The sequence below is a fragment of the Mus caroli genome, unplaced genomic scaffold, assembly GCF_978045245.1.
Source record: "Mus caroli unplaced genomic scaffold, Mus_caroli_1 scaffold_12, whole genome shotgun sequence".
In the NCBI taxonomy this organism is placed as follows: domain Eukaryota; kingdom Metazoa; phylum Chordata; class Mammalia; order Rodentia; family Muridae; genus Mus; species Mus caroli.
This window is the reverse complement of record NW_028227267.1, coordinates 14221477-14243215: the sequence shown is the minus strand read 5'-3', so window position 1 is coordinate 14243215 and position 21739 is coordinate 14221477. Positions and strand designations below refer to the sequence as shown.

At 41.3% G+C, this 21739-nt stretch overlaps 1 protein-coding gene across 2 annotated transcripts in view; it reads right to left on the bottom strand.

Moving 5' to 3' along the window:
* The window catches only part of Adk (adenosine kinase), a 400940-nt gene that overhangs the window by 359755 nt on the left and 19446 nt on the right, over positions 1–21739 (bottom strand). The window contains exons 1-2 of one of the 2 annotated variants that reach the window (XM_021182428.3): positions 16498–16648; positions 409–483 (exon numbers count right to left, since the gene is read on the bottom strand). In XM_021182428.3, coding sequence (XP_021038087.1) covers positions 409–483; positions 16498–16511 — 89 coding nt within the window. In that variant the 5' untranslated portion in view covers positions 16512–16648. Of the gene's footprint in view, positions 1–408; positions 484–16497; positions 16649–21739 lie in introns of those variants that run through there. The other variant, XM_021182427.3, reaches the window with a different exon arrangement.

Below are 21739 nucleotides of genomic sequence, written 5' to 3'. Positions count from 1 at the left end.
AAGATACTGTGGTAATTAATTACTCAATAAATAACAGGCAACTAAAAAAATTTCAATTGTCTGAGTTTCCCTCCAACTGAGGGTGATATATGGTTTTATTGTCAGAGATTTTATTGTCAGATGTTTTGTTATTGATAAGGTTTTTTGCATTATGTACCCATTTATTGTGTATGAGTATGTGCATGTGCATATGTACGTGTCATACGTGTATGTGGAAGTCAGAGGATAATTTGCAAGAATTACTTTTCTCCTTCCTCCATGTAGATCTCAGAGATTAAGCTTCGGTTGTCAGCCTGGGTGGGGAGTGCCCTTACCCACTGAGCAATCCTACCAGCACAATCCCACAGTTTAATCACTTCACTTCAGAGATGTTCGATGTTGTATATATATGAAGCGTTTAATACTTACTTATCAAGGAAATCTTTGTCTACTACAGCAGAGATGTCAAGAAGAGGATTCCCCATTCCAAATAGCACATTTTCACTAAAAAAGAAAAAGAAAAAAGAGAGGGTTAGCTAGAAAATGCAAATATGAAAATAAGTATATCTTTACTTGAACATAAGCCTAACATGCTAGTTTGATTAAACCTTTGATTTGACAATTGCACATAAGGCAGTATTTTAGAGATAACACAAAGATGTTACTGGGTTGGCAGTGGTTAAGAGCACAGGTTGCTCATACCAAGGCCCTGGGTTTGGTTCCCAGCATACACACAGTGGATCACAACCACTGATAACTCCAGTTCCTGGGGATCCAACATCTTCAACTGGCCACAGGCACTGAATGCATATGGTGTACATATTATCCATACAGGCAAAACACCATACACATAGAAAAAGAGATTCTTAAGACAGATGAAATAAAATTGAAACATAATAAAAGAGGGTAATGATCGTGTATTCTTGGCATATCATTAAATTACCAATGCTTTTTATGTCAAGTTGATAGAAGCTGGAATCATTTGGGAAGGACTCGTATCTAAAATGGTCTAAGCGACTGATTGTGTGGGAGTGCCCAGCTCACCGTGGGCAGGGCCACCAGGGCTGGTAGCCCGGGGTGCTATAAGAAAGCACCCGAGCAAGCCATGAGGAGCAAGTCAGTAAGCTGCACCCCTCCATAGCATCTCAGTAGTTCCTACACCAAGTTCCTTCAATGAAGGACTGTGATCAGGACATGTAAGACGAAATAAACCCTTTCCTCCCCAAGTTATTTGTGGTTGTAGTATTTTATCACAGTGACAGAAACCAAGACAAACATTAATCCAAATAACATCTTAAGGAATGAAAATGCTATGCTAGTTACAAAAAAAGAATGGTAAATGCCAAGGTTGAGTGAATATGAAATGGACAAAAAAGGACAGCACAGTAATGCTTCTTTGTAGTGGACTGAGTTTAGTACCAACTGTGGGGACAGACAAACCTGGACGTGAGAACACTTTATGTTATCACTACCAGCTAAATGTAAAAAAAAAAAAAAAGCAAAGACAAAAGGTGGTAAAAATCCTACAGTCAAATTTGGAGTACTCTACTAACATTGATTTCCTGGATTTGCAAAACAGCATGGTTATGCAAAATGCATCACAGGCAACAACCGAGTGACTCATGTGCTGGGTCACTCTTTTCTTTTGCAATTTCTTAAAAGCCATAAAACATTTAAAAAGATAAAATCCCATTGCATAGGAGAAATAGCTTAGCAGTTAAGACTGTTCTGCCAGTGGACCAGGGTTCAACTCCCAGCTCCACATGGCAGCTCACAACCATGAGTAACTCATAAATGTGGTGCACAGATATACATGCAAGCAAAACATCAATACACATGAAATAAATAAAAAAATTTAGAGTTCTACTATGTACATCATAACATTTACAGGAAGAAGAATATAGCTGGAAACTATATTATGCAAAGTAACTGAGATTCAAAAAAAAATACTGCATGTTTTCCCCTCTCATAGAGACTGTAGAATTTCATTTTTATATGTGTATGTATGGTAGTGGCATAAGTCATAAAACTAAAAGAGGGACCATAAAAGAGGAAAGAGGTTGAAAGGGGAGTGTAAGGGGAAATGAAGAGAACAGGACTCTTGAGACATGAAAATGTCCTGGGTAGAGATGGTGGTCAACAGGAGGCAGGGAAGGGGTCAGGTAGACATGGTGGAGGAAAACTGTGGTGGTTTGCAATGTCCCACCTAGGCTCCAGTATTTGAAGCTGTGTTTCTAGTCAGAGGTACTGTTTGAGGAAGTTACGCAATCTTTAGGAGGCAGCAGCTTGAGGAGAAGTCCACCACTGGGGCGGGCAGTGCGGATTTATAGCCTTACCCTGCTTCAGTTCCCTAGAGGGAATTGCTGAATTGAGAATCCCCGATGTGATTTCTCAGCTTCCTGCTCTGGCAGCCTGCAGCCACGCCTCCCCAACAGTATGTATGCTCCCCCTGGAGTTGTAAGCCAGAATAAACTCTTTGTCCCATAAGTTTGTGGCCATGATGCTTTAGATGAGCAACAGAAAAATAACTAATGTAATCACCAACAAAAACAAAATATGTAGGGAGATGACATTTTCATAAAAAAACAAGTCTCAGCTCAAGGAGGAGAAGAGATGGTGTTAATCAGAAAGATAGGATGAGAAGGACCACTGACTCGAATTGTCATGGCCAAATCAATTACAGCACGCTTTTTTATTTGTGTACATGAGCTGCCTCCCCCTAAGGTGGGGTGCAAGAAGGCAGCATTGGATGTGAGGAAGACAAGGTTTTTATACAGCTCAGGGTTAGGGGGTTTTATATAGGGGTTTGGTGGGCAAAACAGGCAGAGTTACAGGAGCAGAACATAAGTTAGTTCTTCCTGAAACAAAGACTTGGTTGCAAGGTAAACATAACAAGGTAGTCATTGGTGGCCACATAACCCTATGAAACAAAGTTAGTTTCAAAAGCAAGATGTGCAAACAACTTTTTAAAATAAAGGCATGGGGGCTGGTGAGATGGCTCACAGTGGCTAAGAGCACTGACTGCTCTTCCAAAGGTCCCGAGTTCAAACCCACCACATGGTGGCTCACAACCATCTATAACAAGATCTGACGCCCTCTTCTGGAGTGTCTAAAGACAACTACAGTGTACTTACATATAATAAATAAATAAATCTTTTTTAAAAAATAAATAAAAATAAAATAAAATAAAGGCATGATTGCAATTCCTGGAACAGGCAGTACAGAACATTTTGTAGTTAAGGCTACAGGTGGGACATAACATAGAGATTTAATCATAAACAGAAATGAACCTAGTTTGTCTTTACTATAAGATCAATTTTAAGCCTAAAATTGAGGTAGACTGGTTCTTCAAAAGTTTATTCTGGAGCCAAATTGGAGAGAGCATATCGGGAACAAGGATTTAGGCTCCACCAAGTTCCATGTTCCAACATGGAAGCGAATGTCTGGACGTTTTATAGTAATGGAACAATGGCCACAAATCAAGTCACTTTTTGAGGAGAGGGAGACTGTAGATAGGAGAAGATTAAGACAGGGCTTCTCTGTAGCTCTGGCTGTCCTAGAACTCACTTATGTAAACCAGACTGGGCTCAAACACAGAAATGTTCTCTGCCTCTACCTCTGGAGTCCTGGGATTAAAGATGTATACCACCATGCCTAGCAATGATAATTATTTTTAAAAATGGATAAATGACTACCCACACCTATAATCCTACCACTACTCTTGAGAGACAGAGACAAGGGGATAAGGAGTGATAGGCCTTCTTTAGCTGCACAAGACTGGCAGAAATAAAGATATTCTAAAGGAACACTAATGTCTCTCAATCTGACTCAAACTATTGAAACAATGAACTCCAAAGAAATGGGAATTTCTCCAGGAATCTCATGCTGGGAGAAGGTAAAGAAAGGATTTGTCTCCAGGAAAGATTTCACACAGCTCCACCAGCTAGTCAGACCACCTTCCAGGGTGAGAGCAGAAGAGCAGACACCTTGATTGTTACCACAGATGTGTAAATTCCTGGCCGGCTATTTAAAACTTTAATCTCTCTCCAGGATCCTGAAGACAGATTGAGGGCAGGGGCCCAAATCGCTGCCCCTCTTTCCAAGTAGCCACACTGAATAAATCTCCTCTTTCCTGCCTTCCATTTTAAGTCTGGCTATTTTAGCAGGTTTTGAGAATGGGTGGCCAGACCAGTCAGTCAGTCCCCTTCCAGACTGTCTTTGACAACAGATTCTTCTGGGGAATAAATAGCAGACTTTGTGGTTTTATGTATCAAACTGTTTCATCCAAATGTAGAAGGACATATGGAAGCTCATCTCACTCTAGATGAGATGGTGGATGATGGCTCTCAGGAAACCCTCCCACAGAATGGCAAGCTCAATCACCTAGATGGCCTGTGTAATTCTAAAACACCTGGTGTGTGAGGAAGGTAAAAGTTGGTCCCAAGAAGTTGGAATCTGAACATACAAATATTTCTTTAACATTTCGTTTTCTTCTTTATTTTTACAGTGAGAGAAGGTGTGTGCACGCCCACATATGTTCAAGTGCCCTCCAAAGTCAGACAAGGGCTCCAGATCTCCCGGAGCTGGAGTCACAGAGCTTGGGTCTAGGAACTGCTCATCCGGGGATCAGTAAGGGCTCTTAACCTTTGCACCGTCATCTATCCAGCCCCGAAACATACATGTTTACCGCAGAAAGAAATTACCAAAGGAGTAGAAGGTTGAAGATGCTAGACAGAAGAAAAGTGACGTGTGTCTAAAGCATTGCACTATTTCCTCAAGAATGAATGGGGCCGTTGGTCTCAGTATCTTTTTTTATACCTAACACTGAAATATTGACATGTTTGCCACATTTGTCTGCTTGAGACAGGGTCTTGCTGTGTAGTCTAGGCTGCTCTGTGATTCATGGCCAGGCCTCTGGAGTACAAGGATTACAGGCATGGGCCACCCCACCCAGCTTATAAATAAATAATAATTTTCAGATTGCAAAACTGACTCATCCTTTTACAATTATAAGAGCTCCAAAGGAGAAGAAAATACATAACCAGCTACGGGAGAGCGGCTGAATGCACGTAGGGCAGCTAGCTTCCTAGTGGCTTTACTTACGGTCTTAGTAGATTTGTATCAACCTGACACTAGTTAGAATTATCTAGGAAGAAGAAACTCAATTGAGAAAACACCTGCAGGCAATTTGGTAGGCCATTTTCTTGATTAATGATTGATGTGAAAGGCCAGGGGGGTTGGGGTGCACCCTGCGCAGGCAGACCTAGGTTGTATATGAAAGCAAACTAAACAAGGCAGGAGGAGAGGCCACTGAGCAGCACTGCTTCAGAGCCATGCTTGGGTTCCCCAGAGGCCTGCCATGCTTGGGTTCTTGTGCCGCCTTCCTTTGAGGATGGACTGGGATCTGGGCTGTACACAGAAATAAACCTATCCTCTCCGAGTTGCTTTTATCACAGGAATAGAGATTCCTCTCTGCCTCTCCCCAGTTTCATAGTAATTCTGAAAAGAAACAACCCTCATATACTGAACCCAGATGCCAGGCAGCCCCTGAGAGGTGAGAAATGTGTTGGTGCACTATCAAAGCTCTATTTCAGAGAACTGCGATCATTTCAGCTTATTGACAGTTCCTTCAAAAGCTCAGGCCTCCCCATTGTTTGACCTGATCCTGAGCTTGCCCTGTGCTAAGAGTTTCCCCAAAGAGCATCGCAAATACAAGCAGCTGCAATTGTTTAACATTCCAGTTGCTCGAAGCAGTTGGAACAAACAAGTTAACCAAAAACATAAAAGGGAAAGTGTAAGGAAAAAAACGTCCACAGAGGGAACCTCCAGAATGTTCCTAAAATTGCAGTGGCCAAGCTTAAGGAAGACAAGGGAAGGCCTGAAGCACCTACATCTGCCTGGGCAGAAGACCGAACAAGCACAAACGACAGCTTTACTGCTGTAAGCTTAGGCTGCGTGTTTAGGATGTGCCTCGACAGGCACACAGTATCTCTAAGCAGACTGGGAAACAGTAGCAAGTATAACAGGAATGTGAAGAAACTGGATCCTCAGACATTGTTGGAAATGTAAAATGATGCAGCCACATTGGTAAACAGGGTTGAAGTTTCTAAAGAAGGAAGAAGAGACAGAGAAGGAAGAAGACAGAAAAATGGGGGCTTCTACCTCAAAGGAACAAAACACATGGTTTGTTCTGAAGCCAAATGTGAGTGGTTATACCCAGAAATAGTTTCCCAAATGCCATGTTCCAATGATGTAACAGTTTAATAAAGTTTTATAGTAACAGAAGAAAATCATAAATCAAGACCCTTTCTGAATACATTGGTAGAAATATTAGAAAAGCTGGGAAATCAAACTATGGGCCTCAGATGTTATCTGCAGGGGTCTGTCTGTACATTCCAAAAGATTTACCTAACGGTCACAAAGATATTAGGTCACACGGAGAGGAAGGTAATAAACGGTTATTAAGTGTGTTAAAGATAGCCCAAGATAATTTGGCTTGGCAACATTCCATCATTTCCACATCATTAAAGTTCTAATGAGTCAGTCAGCCTTTGTTGTCAGCTTCTTTCCAGGAATTTTTGTTCACAAAATAACATAAAATTATCCTATGAAGCTGCATCCTTCCCTAAGAGAAACAAACATATGGCAACACAAAACTTACACATGGGTGCTCACAGGACCACTATTCACAACAGCCAGACTGAAAATAACCCATAGAGCTTGCTTAACAAAATATCCTACACATCAAAATGTATTCAACCATGAGAAGGAATGAGATACTGATAAGCTGATATGACATGGATGAACTTTAAAAACATTTTACTCGGGGGCTGGAGAGATGGCTCAGCAGCTAAAAGCACTGACTGCTCTTCTGAAGTTCAAATCCCAGCAACCACATGGTGGGTCACAACCAACTGTGATGAGATCTGACACCCTCTTCTGGTGTTTCTGAAGACAGCTACAGTGTACTTATGTATAATAATAAATCTTAAAAAAAAAATTACATGATTGTGCTCATGACACAACAGAATAAAAATTCACAGAGGTGTCAGGCTGTGGCAGCACACACATTTAATCCCAGGCCTCAGGAGACAGAGGCAGGGTGATCTCCGAGTTCGAGGCCACCCTGGTCTACAGAGCTAGTACCAGGACAGCCAGTGCTACAAAAAGAAGTTCTGTCCTGAAAACAAGACAAAAATTAAAAAAATAATAATTCAGAGGCAAAAAAGTAGATTTTACAGTTTCCAAAGGATGGTTGGTGCTATACAATAGGTAGAAATAGGTAGAAAGTGAGTGACCGCTAACAGCTATAATGTTTCATTTTTAAACTGATAAAAATGTTTCAAAATTATTCTGCAGTGATAGCTGTTAGACTCTGAGTATAAACTGATCTGTCTGCTTTAAAATTAGTTTATACTATATGACTCATATCTTTAAAATTAATTCAAACAAATGGACATAATTGGTGTTTACAAAATGCTAAATTCAACAACTGGAGCATGAGATTTCCACTCAAAATATTATTGACTGAGCTGGGGAGATGAACTCGTAGGTTAAGAGCTTCCATGCTACACAAGCACGAGGACCCGAGTTCTCAGAACCAAAAGGGCTGGCAAGATGGATGGCTCAGTTGGTTAAGGCCCTCGCTTCTAAGCCTGAAGACCTAAATTCAACATCCAGAATCCCTATGGTTAAAGGACAGAACCAATTGCCATATTCTAACCATGGTACACGTGTTTACATACAGACAGACACACACTAGTACAGGCTGTAAGCAGAGGAGAGAAACCACATAAAAGCTGGGTATTGTGGCCCACCTCTGGACACCCCCCTACACTGGGAGTCAGAGACATGAGGATCCTAAGGGCTTGGGGACCAGTCTAGTCAAAATAAGCTGCAGGTTCAGTGAGGGGCCCTGTTTTACACATGCACTGTCTCAAACAAATGAGACGATGAGAGTGACAGAAGGGTGGGGACAGAGAGAGGGAGACTGAAAATAATGAGGGGGCTGGAGATAGGTCAGAAGTTAGGAGTACATAATTCCAGAGGACCTAAGTTCGATTCCCAGCACCCATATAGCAGCTGACAACCACCTGTAATTCCACTTCAAAGGGATCTGACACCCTTTTCTGGCCTCAAGCACACACTCTGTGTACAGACATACATGCAAGCAAAACATAAATACAGAAATAATAAAACTTTAACAGAAATTAAATTCTTTAAATTTTGTTGAAAAATAACAGAAAATAAAAAATTAAAAAATTCTCAAATATTAAGACTTAATTAAAAGGCAGAGACAGGAAGATAACTCCAAGTTTAAAACTAGTCTACATAGAAAGCTTTATGAGGTCAGTAGGGATTACATCCTGAGACTCTGTCTCAGAAACCATACATGGGAGTTGACACTGGAGACACAACTTAGTGAGAGATAGTCCTGGAGGGCCCAAGGTTTGATTCCTTATATCATAAGGAAAATGGGGGGGTGTGGTGTGGTGTGTGCCATGTCATGTCAGATGTGGCAACACAGGCCCATAATCTCACCTACTCAGGAAACTAAAGCAGTAGAATAGCAAGTTCAAGGCTTGTATGGGCTACAGAGTGAGTTCGTGGCCAACATGGGAATCTTAGTGACACTTTATCTCAAAATAAAAAAGACTGGCATATAGTTCAGTGATAAAGCACTTGTCTACTACCATGTACATGGCTCAAAGTTCAATCCTCAATACAGCAAGAAAAGAGAGAGTGAGAGAGAGAGAAAGGAAGAAAGAAAGAAACTGATATAATGAGCAGGAAAATCAGTATAAATTGTACAGTTATTTGAATGAATACAGTATATCAAAGTTTTTTATGATACAAAAGAAAAAAACAGAGGAAGTCAGCTGCTGAGTGGCAGATCTGCCAGCACCAGAGACCAACACTGAGACCCCTACTTCACACACTTCCCCAGAGTGACCAGCCACTTGGACCACTTCCTTCATGAAAAGGACACACTTAGTCCTTATTGAAATAGATATTTACTCTCTCTATGGATTTGCTTTTCTTTCATGTAATGCTTCTCCAAAGCCTACCATCCATGGACTTACAGAATGCCTTCTCCACAGTCGTGGTACTTCACACATTGCTTCTGACCTAGGAACTCACATTTTAGCCAGAGAAGTGTGACAGTGCACCCGTACTCATGGAATCCATTGGTTTGGCCATGTTCCGTCCATCCTGAAGCATCTGACCAAACAGAACGGTGGAATGGCTGATGACACAGTTACAGTGCAATTGGGTAACAGCACCCTGGAAGGATGGTGCAGGATTCTCCATAAGGCAGTATATACTTTGAATCAATGTCCAATATACGGTATGGTTTCCTCGCACAGCCAGGACTCACAGGGCCAGTAATCCAGGGGTAAGAAGTGAAAGATTCCATTTACTAGGGTCCCTAATGGCTCACTAGCAACCTTAAATTCTGGCGGCCTAGAAATTTTGGTTCCAGAATGGGAATTGATTCTCGCTAAACACACACACACAAAAACATTCCATGTAACTGGAAGCTCAGACTTCTGGCCACTTTGGGCTTCTGAAGCCCTTAAGGCAAAAGGCGAAAAAAGGAAAAACAGTGTCAGGAGGGGGCGACTGATCCAGATTACCAAGGGAAACGGGATTGCTGCTCCACAATGAGATAAGGAGTGGACAGCAGAAGATCCTTTAGGGAGTATGTCACGTGGCACTACCATGTCTGTCTAGGCAGGATGACAAAGCACACAGACCCTTCAGGAATGAAGGTATGGGTCACTCCTCCAGGAAAAGAACCAAGACCTGCTGAGTGCTTTCTGAGGGTGGAGAAAATACAGAATGGTTAGTAAAGGAATGAAGTTATAAATACCAATTAAGGTCATGTGACCAGTTGCAGAACCATGGAATTTAAGTGACATGAATATGTCCATCCTAAGAATGTGCCCTCATATATATGTAGACACATATTATGCAATATTTATATTTTATTTCTTTATAATGTAATATAACATCAATTGAGATTTTAGTGGTTATCACATTTATGAAACATGACAAGAATAAGCATTCCTCAAAGAATATTGCCACCAGTTCTAAAATATATAATGTATTTTCGGTTGTTTGTGGAACTGTTATATCATGTTAGGTAGAAATATAACCAGGCTATTGTTTTCATTTGAAAATGAAGCATTATATAATGAGATGTGGTTGTGTGTCAAGTTGACAAGAGGGTGGACTTGGTTGTCAACTATATCTGGAGTTACCTAAAACCTTAGTACCTGAGCACACCTATGAAAGATTTTCTTGATTGGCTATAAATCTGAACCACACCTTCAGGTGCCAGTCCTCCTAAAAGGACATGAAAGGACTCTTTGCCTGTTTGCCCTCACTTTCCCCGGCAAGTTCACCCATCATACTCCTGAGGATTCCTTCACTGGTATTTGTGCCTACTTCAAGAGTCCAACAGAGACCAAAGACCAGCTGAGACTCCCAGCCTTGTATACTGAACCAGCAGACTCTAGGGCTTTCCGTAGGGTTGGATGCTATTGTTGGACTATCCACACAGACCACAACCTGAAAGCCTATCATAGTAAATCCTCTTGAATTTTCAATCATCAGTTTTATTCCCTAGAGAGCCCTGACTTATACACTGCCACATTTACACAAAAGACAGAACAGTGTTCTGAACTAAAGAATAGAGAAAGGTGGTAGAACACTGTCAAAATGTGCAGGACAAAAAGGAAGACAGGAGAAAAACAGGATGTTCATGGTAGCTTTGTTCATCATTGCCAAAAATTGTAAAGTACACAAAGACCAGCACAGTAGCACTGCTACCTACAGATGATGGGACATTACTCAGGAACGGAAAGGGATAAGCCACTGACACACCAAAATAGACGAGCCTCAAAATTATAAACAAAACTCGAGTAGCCCCTAGTGTACAAGACTCTTTATATGAAGTTACAAAATAGGCAAATTAATCATTGTAAATAGAAGAACGAAAGCAGCTGTCTGGGTGGTGAGGGGAACAGGATTAATTGAAAAGGAGCTGAAAGAGAACTTCTCAAAAACTGTCCTGTATCTAAGGCTGAGTGCTGTTTGTGCAAGTAACTATACTGTCAACATTCAGCTACAAGGTGGCTCAATGGTGTAGCATATGTGATAAAAGAGGTTCAGTCTCCAGCAATGAGAAAAAAATGTTAAATGCAGGATCTATGACTTTACAGCATATATACTGTTGGCATAAAAAATATAAACTAACAGGGGTAATGTGTGGCCTTTAGCTATATAACCCTTACATTTGTATACTAATTCTTATCTTTGTTGCACATTCTAGACTAGTTCATCTCTGACCAGCATTATCTGCTTTTTAAAATTTCCTATTGGGAAACTCTTTTCAACATACTAACTTGTTGAAATTTCAACCCCTAGCTCCCAAAAGCTTCATTCCAGAGTGTATTCCTGACTTCTCTATTATTTCCCTGCTCTCCTCACAATAAAACAGTTTTAAAAAGAGGTAAAAGCAGCCGGGCGTGGTGGCGCGCGCCTTTAATTCCAGCACTCGGGAGGCAGAGGCAGGCTGATTTTTGAGTTCGAGGCCAGCCTGGTCTACAGAGTGAGTTTCAGGACAGCCAGGGCTACACAGAGAAACCCTGTCTTGAAAACAAAAACAACAACAACAACAACAACAACAAAAACCACAAACAAACAGACAAACAAAAAGTAAAGGCTCCACTAAACAGTCAGTTCCTCTGTGTGTTTTTGTATATTTATTATTTGTTCTATGTGTGTGTGTGTGTGTGTGTGTGTGTGCATGCGCGCATGTGCTACTTGTGTGGGTGTCACAGGACTATGTGCAGGAATAGGCTCTCTCCTTTTTAAATATTCACAAAGTACGAATAATAGGGGAGGCATTATTATTTATTATTATCTTTGTTGAGCAAACTAGTAAAGAATTCCTAGGGGGGGAAAATCAGCAAGATTATATAACCTCCCCAAAATCAGACAGCAAATAAATGATTCTAAACTTCATATAATGAGCTTTTTTGTTCAATATGACACACTGAGACACTCAGGACTCTTTTAATATAAAAATGTTTGGTCAAAGAGAAGCATCCAGATATAGACAAAATAGGGGTACAGTCATTATCTATGGCTTTATTTCAAATAACATTTCAACAACTAAAACTCCTATGACAATATGATTACATGAGGTGACCAGATAATTTACTATCCAAATGGATAAATAAAAAGCCTAACAGTAATTATGTCAAGCTAATAAGCACCATTCAGCACTTGGTCTGGGCAAACTGGGTTATGTGGTCGCCTGGTTTATAAGACAGCTTTATTTATGTTTTATTGCAGCAATTTTTAAAAGCAACAGCCAGAAGAAAGACATGGATGCTAGACAAATGAGCAGGAAAGAGTTAACCTCTGGCCAGTCACCATCATTTGGTTCCAGTTTTATCTTTGACAGTTCTGCTTAATGTAGCAATTCACTGACTGAAATGATTTGGAGTCAGAAAACCTTGTGTGTTTTCTCAAACAAAGATGACCTATTTATAAATATGAGCATTAACAGTTGAAACACAGCACATAGGAAAAGGGTCCTATTTCAGTTTTCTAAGACAGTTCATAGATCAAATAGTTTCAGTGTGTCTTAAAATCTTATTTAGCTCACCAAGAAATCTCACGACATAAAAATTTATATAGCAATCTGAATTTTTAAATTCTTAAAAAGAAAGAGGAAGAGAAGAGAAGAGAAGAGAAGAGAAGAGAAGAGAAGAGAAGAGAAGAGAAGAGAAGAGAAGAGCTCACAGGTCCTAAAATGAGTTTGAAAATTCTGCTTAAATGCTGCAAAGAACCCAGCTCAACAAAATTCCATCTTAGCCCTACTTTTGTCTCCATATAATGTTTTCCATCTGAGTAGTTTGGAGGATTCTATTGGATGTACCTCAAAAGTCCTGAGCCTTAAAAAGAAAAATACCCCAGGACCCCACCCACAGCCCACATAAACTTTCCAGTGTGGGCTTAACCCACACTAGCAGTTCCAGCATGATGATGATGGAGGACACAGACAGACTCAAGAGTCCCAAAATAGTCTCAGCCAAACCTGGCCATACAGACTGCACAGCAAATACCCTCACTACTCCCAACGGGGTTCCCAGTGGTCCCTGGCACAACTTGGGAGTTGTAAACAACTCCAAACCAGACTGCACACAGGGTTATGAAGACAAGGCAATGCTTAACAGAGAAACTTTTAAAGTGTTATTCAGTAAAAAAGTACACAAAGCAGTAGTGAATGACCTACATTGTCTCAGACTCTACTCCTGGCAAACAAGAATGTATCACTTCCAGGGGGGGGGGGGCACAATTTCCACACAGAGAAAGAAAAAAATTCCAATATTTTCTAGATCTCCTACACATAAGGCTTTACCTTTCCTATTGGAACAATTTAGAGTGGCAAAAGCATTAGTAAATCAACTATGTTCTAACATGGCCCAAATGAAGACCTGATACACATAACAAGGGATAAAAGTTCTCCAAGAATAACCAATTTTGTACCCCAAAAATTTAGCTTAATCACTAAAAATAAGTAGAATAAAATACAAATTATGATAGTCAGAATACCTTTAGCCAAATCATTCAAGACCTTAAGCTTAAAAAGATAGTCTACTTAAAATAATTAGAAATTAAGAGTTGACTGCTACACTAAAAATGACATAGCTAGGCTGTTTGTTTGTTTCGAGACAGGGTTTCTCTGTGTAGCCCTGGCTGCCCTGAAACTCACTTTGTTGACCAGGCTGGCCTCAAACTCAGAAATCTGCCTGCCTCTGCCTCTGCCTCCCAAGCACTGGGATTAAAGGTGTGTGCCTTACTTAGCTAGGCTTAAGTAAGGTATCTCAAAATCTAGGATCTGGTTCAAGATTTGTAACAATTTAAATGAACTTAAACAAATTATACTATTTCTGATTTTCAGTGTCTTCAACTGCAAAATGAGGCAATTACATAGGTAAGTTTGTTTCCTGTTTATAAAGTGAAGCTTTAAACATATCTTCAATTGACATCATTTCCTAGGTGGAGAAAGGCTTTTAAGATTAAAAAAATATATTCCACTCATAAACTGTCTTGAAAGTTAAAAGCATTGTACAGACAGTGGGACACACCTATAATCTCAGCACTCCAAAGATCAAAGCAAAAGGATACCAATTTTGAGGACAGCCAGGGAGGGCTACTGTAGCAAGTTCTAAGTTAGCCCAGGATAACAGTGAGACCCTGTCTCAAAATATCAAATTCAAAACAAAGTTTTAAAGTACAATTACCCTGTAGTACTGTAGGATGGAGGTTGGTATAGCAGCAGTGAGAGATTTCATTAAACAAATGCCCATGGTAGAAAGAATTAGAAAAGAGCCTCAATTAGATTGTAGGTATGTCTGGTTTCTAATCCTATATTCTTTGATAGCCATTGCAAAGTCACACGCTGCTATATTTAGCAACAATTATTTTAAGTGTGGGGTAAAGGCAAGAACACAGGACATGAGGTCAGATTTTGATAATTTGGGATCAGCAGAAGAGGGTATTAAGACTCCACTTTTGCATTACTGTTAGGCTGGGCAGTGAAGGGGAACTGACATGATACCTGATGAAGACATGACCTAACTGCAATAGCTGCAGTCCTCACTGGGCACCTTCAAAACTGTCATACCCAGTGTCACTTGGCCTTCCTCATCCTTCCCTGCTACAAGAAATCGGAAAGCAAAACGGGTCCTACAGATAACTCACATCTGTACATTTTGTAATTTTTGAACACCAAAATAAATTTTCTTCAGAAAATTTAGTGTACTGTTTCTACAAAGGTATCAAGATCTAGACTCACTTCATAACTTTGCTAGTAACAAATTTTGTGCTAGGCACTAACTTTTCTTCAATTTAGTTCCTACAGCAAAGTGTGATTTTTTTTTTTCAAGCCATGTCTCAGTAGCTCAAGATTTTAACCAGATCCTGAAAAGGCAGACCAAAGAAAGTCGCTTATCTGCCTTTTCAAAAAATATATATATCCAAGGTTGGTGTTAACTCCGACTTTTGAAAACAACTCCTACATCCCTACACTACAAACACATCTCAAAGCTACCCATTTGGACATTTGGCCAGTGAGGAGTGGCCTGGAGTGAAATGGGCAATTAAAACCACAGGGAGGGTGCACTTGCTGGGAACAAGGCTGTGAGTTCAATTCCCAGGACATTAAAAAAGAGAGCCTTTAGAAAGCATTTTTGGCCAGCACACCTAATCCTGTAGGGATGGGAAGGGACATAGGAATGAAAAGAAGGGAAATTAACTGCTGCCATACAGCACTACCCTAATTTATGGTAAAATGCCATTAGCTTTAAAAGATAGAGATTTATTTGCTGCAACGTCATTTACCAAAAAGGCCATGTGGGTCTCCATATTCCCACACCTGGCTTTCTCCTGCATAATGAATGATCAGTACTCTTTGTCCACCTTACTACATAATTATAAATTTAAGAGAAAAGGCAGCACCACTAGATCAGCACCACTGTGTCCTACCTGAGGAAAAGGTTCTAAATGAGTAACAGAATTTCCTCCAAAAAGCCATTAAATTACTAGGACTTAGGCCCTTTAAAGCTCATGGCCCCAAATTACTTCTTCAAATTTGTGCTGGGGCCTCCCTCTCTTTTGGAAAATAAAGGCCAAGAGCTACTTTTAAAAAGGCATTCCAAAACACTGGGTAAATGAGGAAACTTACTTTTTTTTTTTTTTCTAAACAGTCACATTTACATAAGCATTCAGTAGAAGTCAAAAAAAAAAAAAAAAAAAAAAGTGGGCAAGCCCACTTAGGTATAACCATTTGCTCCCCACCACCAACACAACCAAAAACAGGAACATTCAAAACCCTGGACCTGTGACTGGGTGAGTCTGCTTTCATTATATCAAAACCCATTCCACTTGTGACGCTAATATAAAAGTAGGCAAACATATGGTACCTTCGAGAACCAAAGTACTAATTCCAGTCATCGGCAAATATTTTAGGGACACACAATTTCACAACTTGGGAACAATCTGCGTGAGAGGTGCCAACTCTACAGATCTGCTCATGGCTAACCATGAAGTTCTGTCAGAAAGCATGACACAGAGGAATGGGCATACACTGTACAGGGCACATTCCCTTGGGGCCCGGGTCACCCGACAGTGGGTCGATGGGGGCGGGAGGCAGTTTTTCATGAGAAATTCATTACACACACACAAGTAAGCCACAGACCCTGGAATCTGAGCAAGGGTCACCTCATGTAAGTGACAACAAATAGGGCAGCGCCTTCTGCTACTAATGGAAAAACTTCGGAAGAAACAAGAAATGCACCAGTGAGAAGTGTGAGGGGAACAGAAGAGGAGCCAGCGGCAAAGGGAGGCTCTAGACCTAGGGAAGGGGCAATAGTTCTCTCAGAATCTGCAAGCTCACGCCCAGCCGGGACATAGCTGAAGCGGCCGCCCTCTGCTTACCTGGTGGACGTCATGACTTCACCTACCCGTCCCGCACCGCAGCGCCCCGCGCCTGATGTCCGATGCCCAGCGCCTGCCCAGGTAGCAGTAGGTACCACAGCAACTGCTCCCCAGCTCTGGCACTCAGCGACGGAGAGCTCGTCCTCACACACCCCGCGCGCGGGCGGCCCGGGGCGAGCTGGCCCCACCCGCTGATTGGCTGCGGCCAGAGGAGGGCGGACGCCCCGCCCCCGTCGGTCTGCTGTAGCGCCGCCCCCAGGGCTGAGCGCCCAGGCTCGCTGCCCGCGGGGCTCGCTGGGGCTCGGTCAGGCTCGCTGCCACGCGGGCTAGCTGACCAGCCAGAGGGCTGGCTAGCGGGCACGGTGGCCATCTTGAGTCCTGGTAACCACCTCCCCTTGCCCTCCCGGCCCCCCAGGGCAACAAGGTTGAGTGCCCGCCTCAAAAATGGCCGCGCCGCTGGCAACCCGGTTCGCAGTCACATGGGCACGCTCTACCTCGGCAAGCTCAGGTCCCTTTAACAGTCTGGGGAAAGGGACGCTGTCAGGACAAATCTTGGACATGGTTTAACAGTCCGCAAAACCTCATCTGCAGACGAAAAGCAGCCACCTGGGAAACCTCAGGCCGTGGAAAACTAAAAGCATGGCAACAGCTGCAAGGCGCGCTGAATTCCAAGCTGCAACCTCAGGGAGTCAATTGCAGATGATGATCCCAAACGTTCTTGAACTTCAGAAACACTTAAACAGTTATTTAATATAAATGTATTTAGGGTTCATTAAACTGTGAATTAGAATCTAAGTGAGGTGAGGTCCGGACAACCGGAATTTTTAGTGTATACCCAGGTGATCCACGTATGCACTAAATAAAGTTTATATCCTCCTAACCAAACTACCCAATGCCCTATTTGCCACGCATGTCAGATTACCTCGCTTTCCCCAATACCTGAGCTGTGAAACAAGCATTTAAAGCTACAGGAAAAAGATTGATGTTAAAGTTTATAGTGAGCTACAGTGAGTTAAGAATCCGATAATGAATCACTAATAAAAGCTGCGGGAAAACACGGGTGGAATCGGTAAATGCTTTATGCTCCAAATAGCTTTTGTTTATTCTTTCTTTATTCTCTGTGTAATAATATTTATGTTAGCTGAGGACAACATCCAGCAGCACTCATTTACTGAGCACATACAGCCGTGATCAATTTCCTTGGTCTGACGTATCAGAAACAAGTCCAACACTATCAAGGCATAGATTGGGAGAGGGACTTAAGGCATGGCTCTGCAGTAAAGTGTTTGTCTTGGGAATATGAGGATCTCAGTTCAATCTTCAGCTAAGGAGAGGAGGGGAAGGGAGGAGGATAGCTCAGCAGTTAGACTGCTACCAAGGCTAGGACCTATGCTCTAATCCCAGAACCCACTGATGAAGGCAAGCATTGTTGCCCATCCTCTGACCTCCAGATAAATATGAACCATGGAAGAATGTCTCCACCCCATCAAATACTTTTTAATTTTTAAATGGGCGCCTGCTGTGAGGTGACTGACCTTCATATCCCCTTATCTCAGGCAGCAAGGCTTTCTGCTTTCTCCTCCTCCCTTCCAGACAGCTTAAAGATTTACAGCTTGTCTACCGAGAGTTTAAGTTTCCTCTTTTTTTTTTTTTTTTTTTTTTTTTTTTGGTTTTTCGAGACAGGGTTTCTCTGTGTAGCCCTGGCTGTCCTGGCACTCACTTTGTAGACCAGGCTGGCCTCGAACTCAGAAATCCGCCTGCCTCTGCCTCCCGAGTGCTGGGATTAAAGGCGTGCGCCACCACGCCCGGCTCTAAGTTTCCTCTTAAACTCTAATAAACTATCCTTGAGCTTCAAAACAGGAGGATGGGTGGAGTGCCTTAGTGTGTATTTGGGAGCTGAAGAGATGTCTGTCTCAGCGAGAAGGGCACTTGCCACTCTCCCCGGACCTAGGTCCAGCTCCCAGCACCCACATTAGGTGGCTCACAAACATCTATAACTCCAGCTCCAGGGAATCTGAACTCCCCGGAACCTGCACACATGTAGCACACATTCACACACACAAATAAACAAAAAATTTGAAGGGACCAAGTAAACATAGTGGACCTAACTTTAATGTTAAAAGTGAAGCAATGGGATTTCTCTTGAGGCTCAGAAAAATATAGATACCAGTCACTTGAGAAACTTGAACACAAAAATAATACTTCAACAACCTGGACTTAGATGTGATTGTTCCTCCAGAGTCAGTTGGGTAAAGACAAACTGAAGAGGCTGAGGAACAAGCTAGAGGGCAGAGCGCACGTGCACTGATCCTCTCAACTGCTCTTCTGTCCACTTTATCTAATCTTGGTTTGGGAGGCTGCTATAAAGCAGACAGACAGCGAGCCCCAAGTAGCTGACTGACTCTAGATAGCAGAACAAAGGAGTGGAACCACCTACTAGTCTTTTCAACAGACACTCCGGGCCCAGAAATAACAGTAATGCTCTTAAAAAGCACTGTCTTTAGAAGTACAATAAGATGAAAAAGCACTCCAGAACATTTCCAGTGGGAAGATAAATGACCACATTTTGGGAAAGCCTTTACCAATATGTATCAGAAATTCCATTTTTTGAAGCAATTATTAAAAAGTAGACCAACATGAACAAATATTCTATATCCAGTTACAAACTTGATCATTAACAATACCAAAAGTGTACTGTAAACCAGTAGCAAGGTTCAGTAATAGAATACTATATATAGGGCAATTATGAAATGTTTCCATATTTTTTCAAAGAAACTAGAAAATGCTCAAAGACATACTATAAAATTAAAAAAGGAAAATTCAGAATATAATCTGTGTAGTTTTTAAAAATGCATACCGTAGATTCTTTAAAAAAAAAAAAAAAAAAGACTGGGGAAAACACACCTAACCATCATCATTGGGTTTCTTTCCATGGAAAGAAAGTTTACATAAAATTTTCAATATTGAAATAGCCTTTAAATTTTCTAACACCCACTGTTTCTGTTTATTATCATATTATTTATGGGTTGTCCTACACATTCCATCGTGTGTCCATGGAGATCAGAGGACATCTAGCAAGAGTTAGTTCCCTCCTACCATGAGTCCTGGGATTGGTTGCAGGTTTCTCAGGCTTGGTAGCAAGCACCGTTACCTACTGAACCGTCTCCCTGGCCCAAGAGGGTTTTTTGTTCTCTGAGATGGACTTTCTATTCTGTACCTCCAGCTGTCCTAGAACTCACTACTGTAGCCCAGACAGACTGGCTTTAAGCTCAGAAGCCTCTGGCATGGCTTCCCAAACCCTGAGATTACAAGTGTGCACCACCAGGTCCTCCCACACACTGGCTTTATAGTCATTAGCACTTTTATAATATTAATTATTTTTATTTTTGGAAGCCTTAATTTTATGTGTTCGCTACACATAACGTACGTGCACTAGAAGGGTGCAGACACTTTTTAACTGAGATAGAACCTCCCTATATAACCCTATATATAGCTGGCCTTACATTCACAATCCTCTTGCCTCACCATCCCAAGTGCTGGGATTATAGGCTTATAGCACAATGCTAGTTCCATGATGGTAATTTTATTTAATAACATTATTGTTGTTATGTATGTATCTGCACATCTGTGTATGTATGTAGTAATGGGAGTTAGACCTAAGACAAATACTCTACCACCTACCTATATGCCCAGTATCTTGTCATCTTAAAATGGCTTAAAAAGTTAAAACATTTTTGCTCTTTTAAAATTTCTATAATTTTAAGAACGCAACTAACAAAACTATCCTATTTTTAGAAGTTCTGGATATTATTGTAAATGTCTCATTTTTCATATACATGAACTCTTTTTAAGATTATTTATTTAATTTATATGAGTACATTGTCACTGTCTATGAAGAGGGCATCAAATCCCATTGCAGACGGTTGGGAGCCACCATGTAGTTGCTGGGAATTGAACTTAGGACCTCTGGAAAAGCAGTTAGTGCTCTTAAGCTTTGAGCCATCTCTCCAGCCCATACATGAACTTTTAAACACAGGAATAATAATAAAATATCTATGATTTTCTTCATTAATTACTTTGTCACAATTTCACAATAATTAAAAGTAAAAATATCACTTTGGAGTTTTCCTTGAATAGCCCAGTTATGAACACAAGGACTATTTCCCACATTATACTTAAAAATGCAGCAGACCAATCCCCTACACACATCCCCTTACTAAATACTAAAAAGACTGGGTTTTTTGTTGTTGTTTGTTTTTTGGTTTTTTTTGGTTTTTCGAGACAGGGTTTCTCTGTATAGCCCTGGCTGTCCTGGGCCTCACTTTGTAGACGAGGCTGGCCTCGAACTCAGAAATCCGCCTGCCTCTGCCTCCTGAGTCCTGGGATTATAGGCGTGCGCCACCACGCCTGGCAAAGACTGTATTTTTAAAGCAATTTTTATCTTACTCTCAAAAGAAAACATCTTACAACTTGTGTCCCTGAATAAAATGATTTACCACAAGAGGCAGAGGCCAGCCAGAGTTACAGTGAGACCCTGTCTCAAAATAAATGAAGGCATACCACAGTATAAGGTACCAAAAATAAAGGAGGAGGGGGGCTAGGGATGTGGGGGTGGGAATTCTTTTTCTTCTAATGATTTATTATTATTGTGTTTTAATGAGGTATATGTGTGTTGGGGGAGGAGCATGTGCATGAGGAGGCCAGAACAGGCCACAGATGCCTTGGAGTTGGAGCTACAGGCAGTTGTGAGTAACCTGACTCAGAGTTGAATCTAGGGTCCTCTACAGAGTAGAATACGGTCTTAACCACTGAGCCACCCTTCCAGCACCAAGGAGATGGGAATTGTGGGCCTGACAAAAACTTTCTAACCTTCAACAAATCGTTTGACCATCGGCTTCCTTATCTGAAACACAAAGGGGTTCACTCTATGTGACAGATCAGATTCACTTCAGTTCTTATTAATGAAAGAGTTCTGGGACTGCTGTCCCAGTACAAACTGAGTTGTCTGTAACAGTCCTGGCTGTCCCAGAACTCCCTTTGTAGACTAGACTGGTCTCAAACTCACAGAGATCCACTTGCCTCTGTCTCCTGAGTGGTAAGACTAAAGACATGTGCCCACATCTGGCTCCTGAGTTGTAGTTTTAAAGAACCACTTAACATTAGTTTTAGTTAGAGAGGGTCATTCAAATAAATGCTAGAATGTATAACTATCTCAAGACATGTTACAAGAAGTTAACTATTT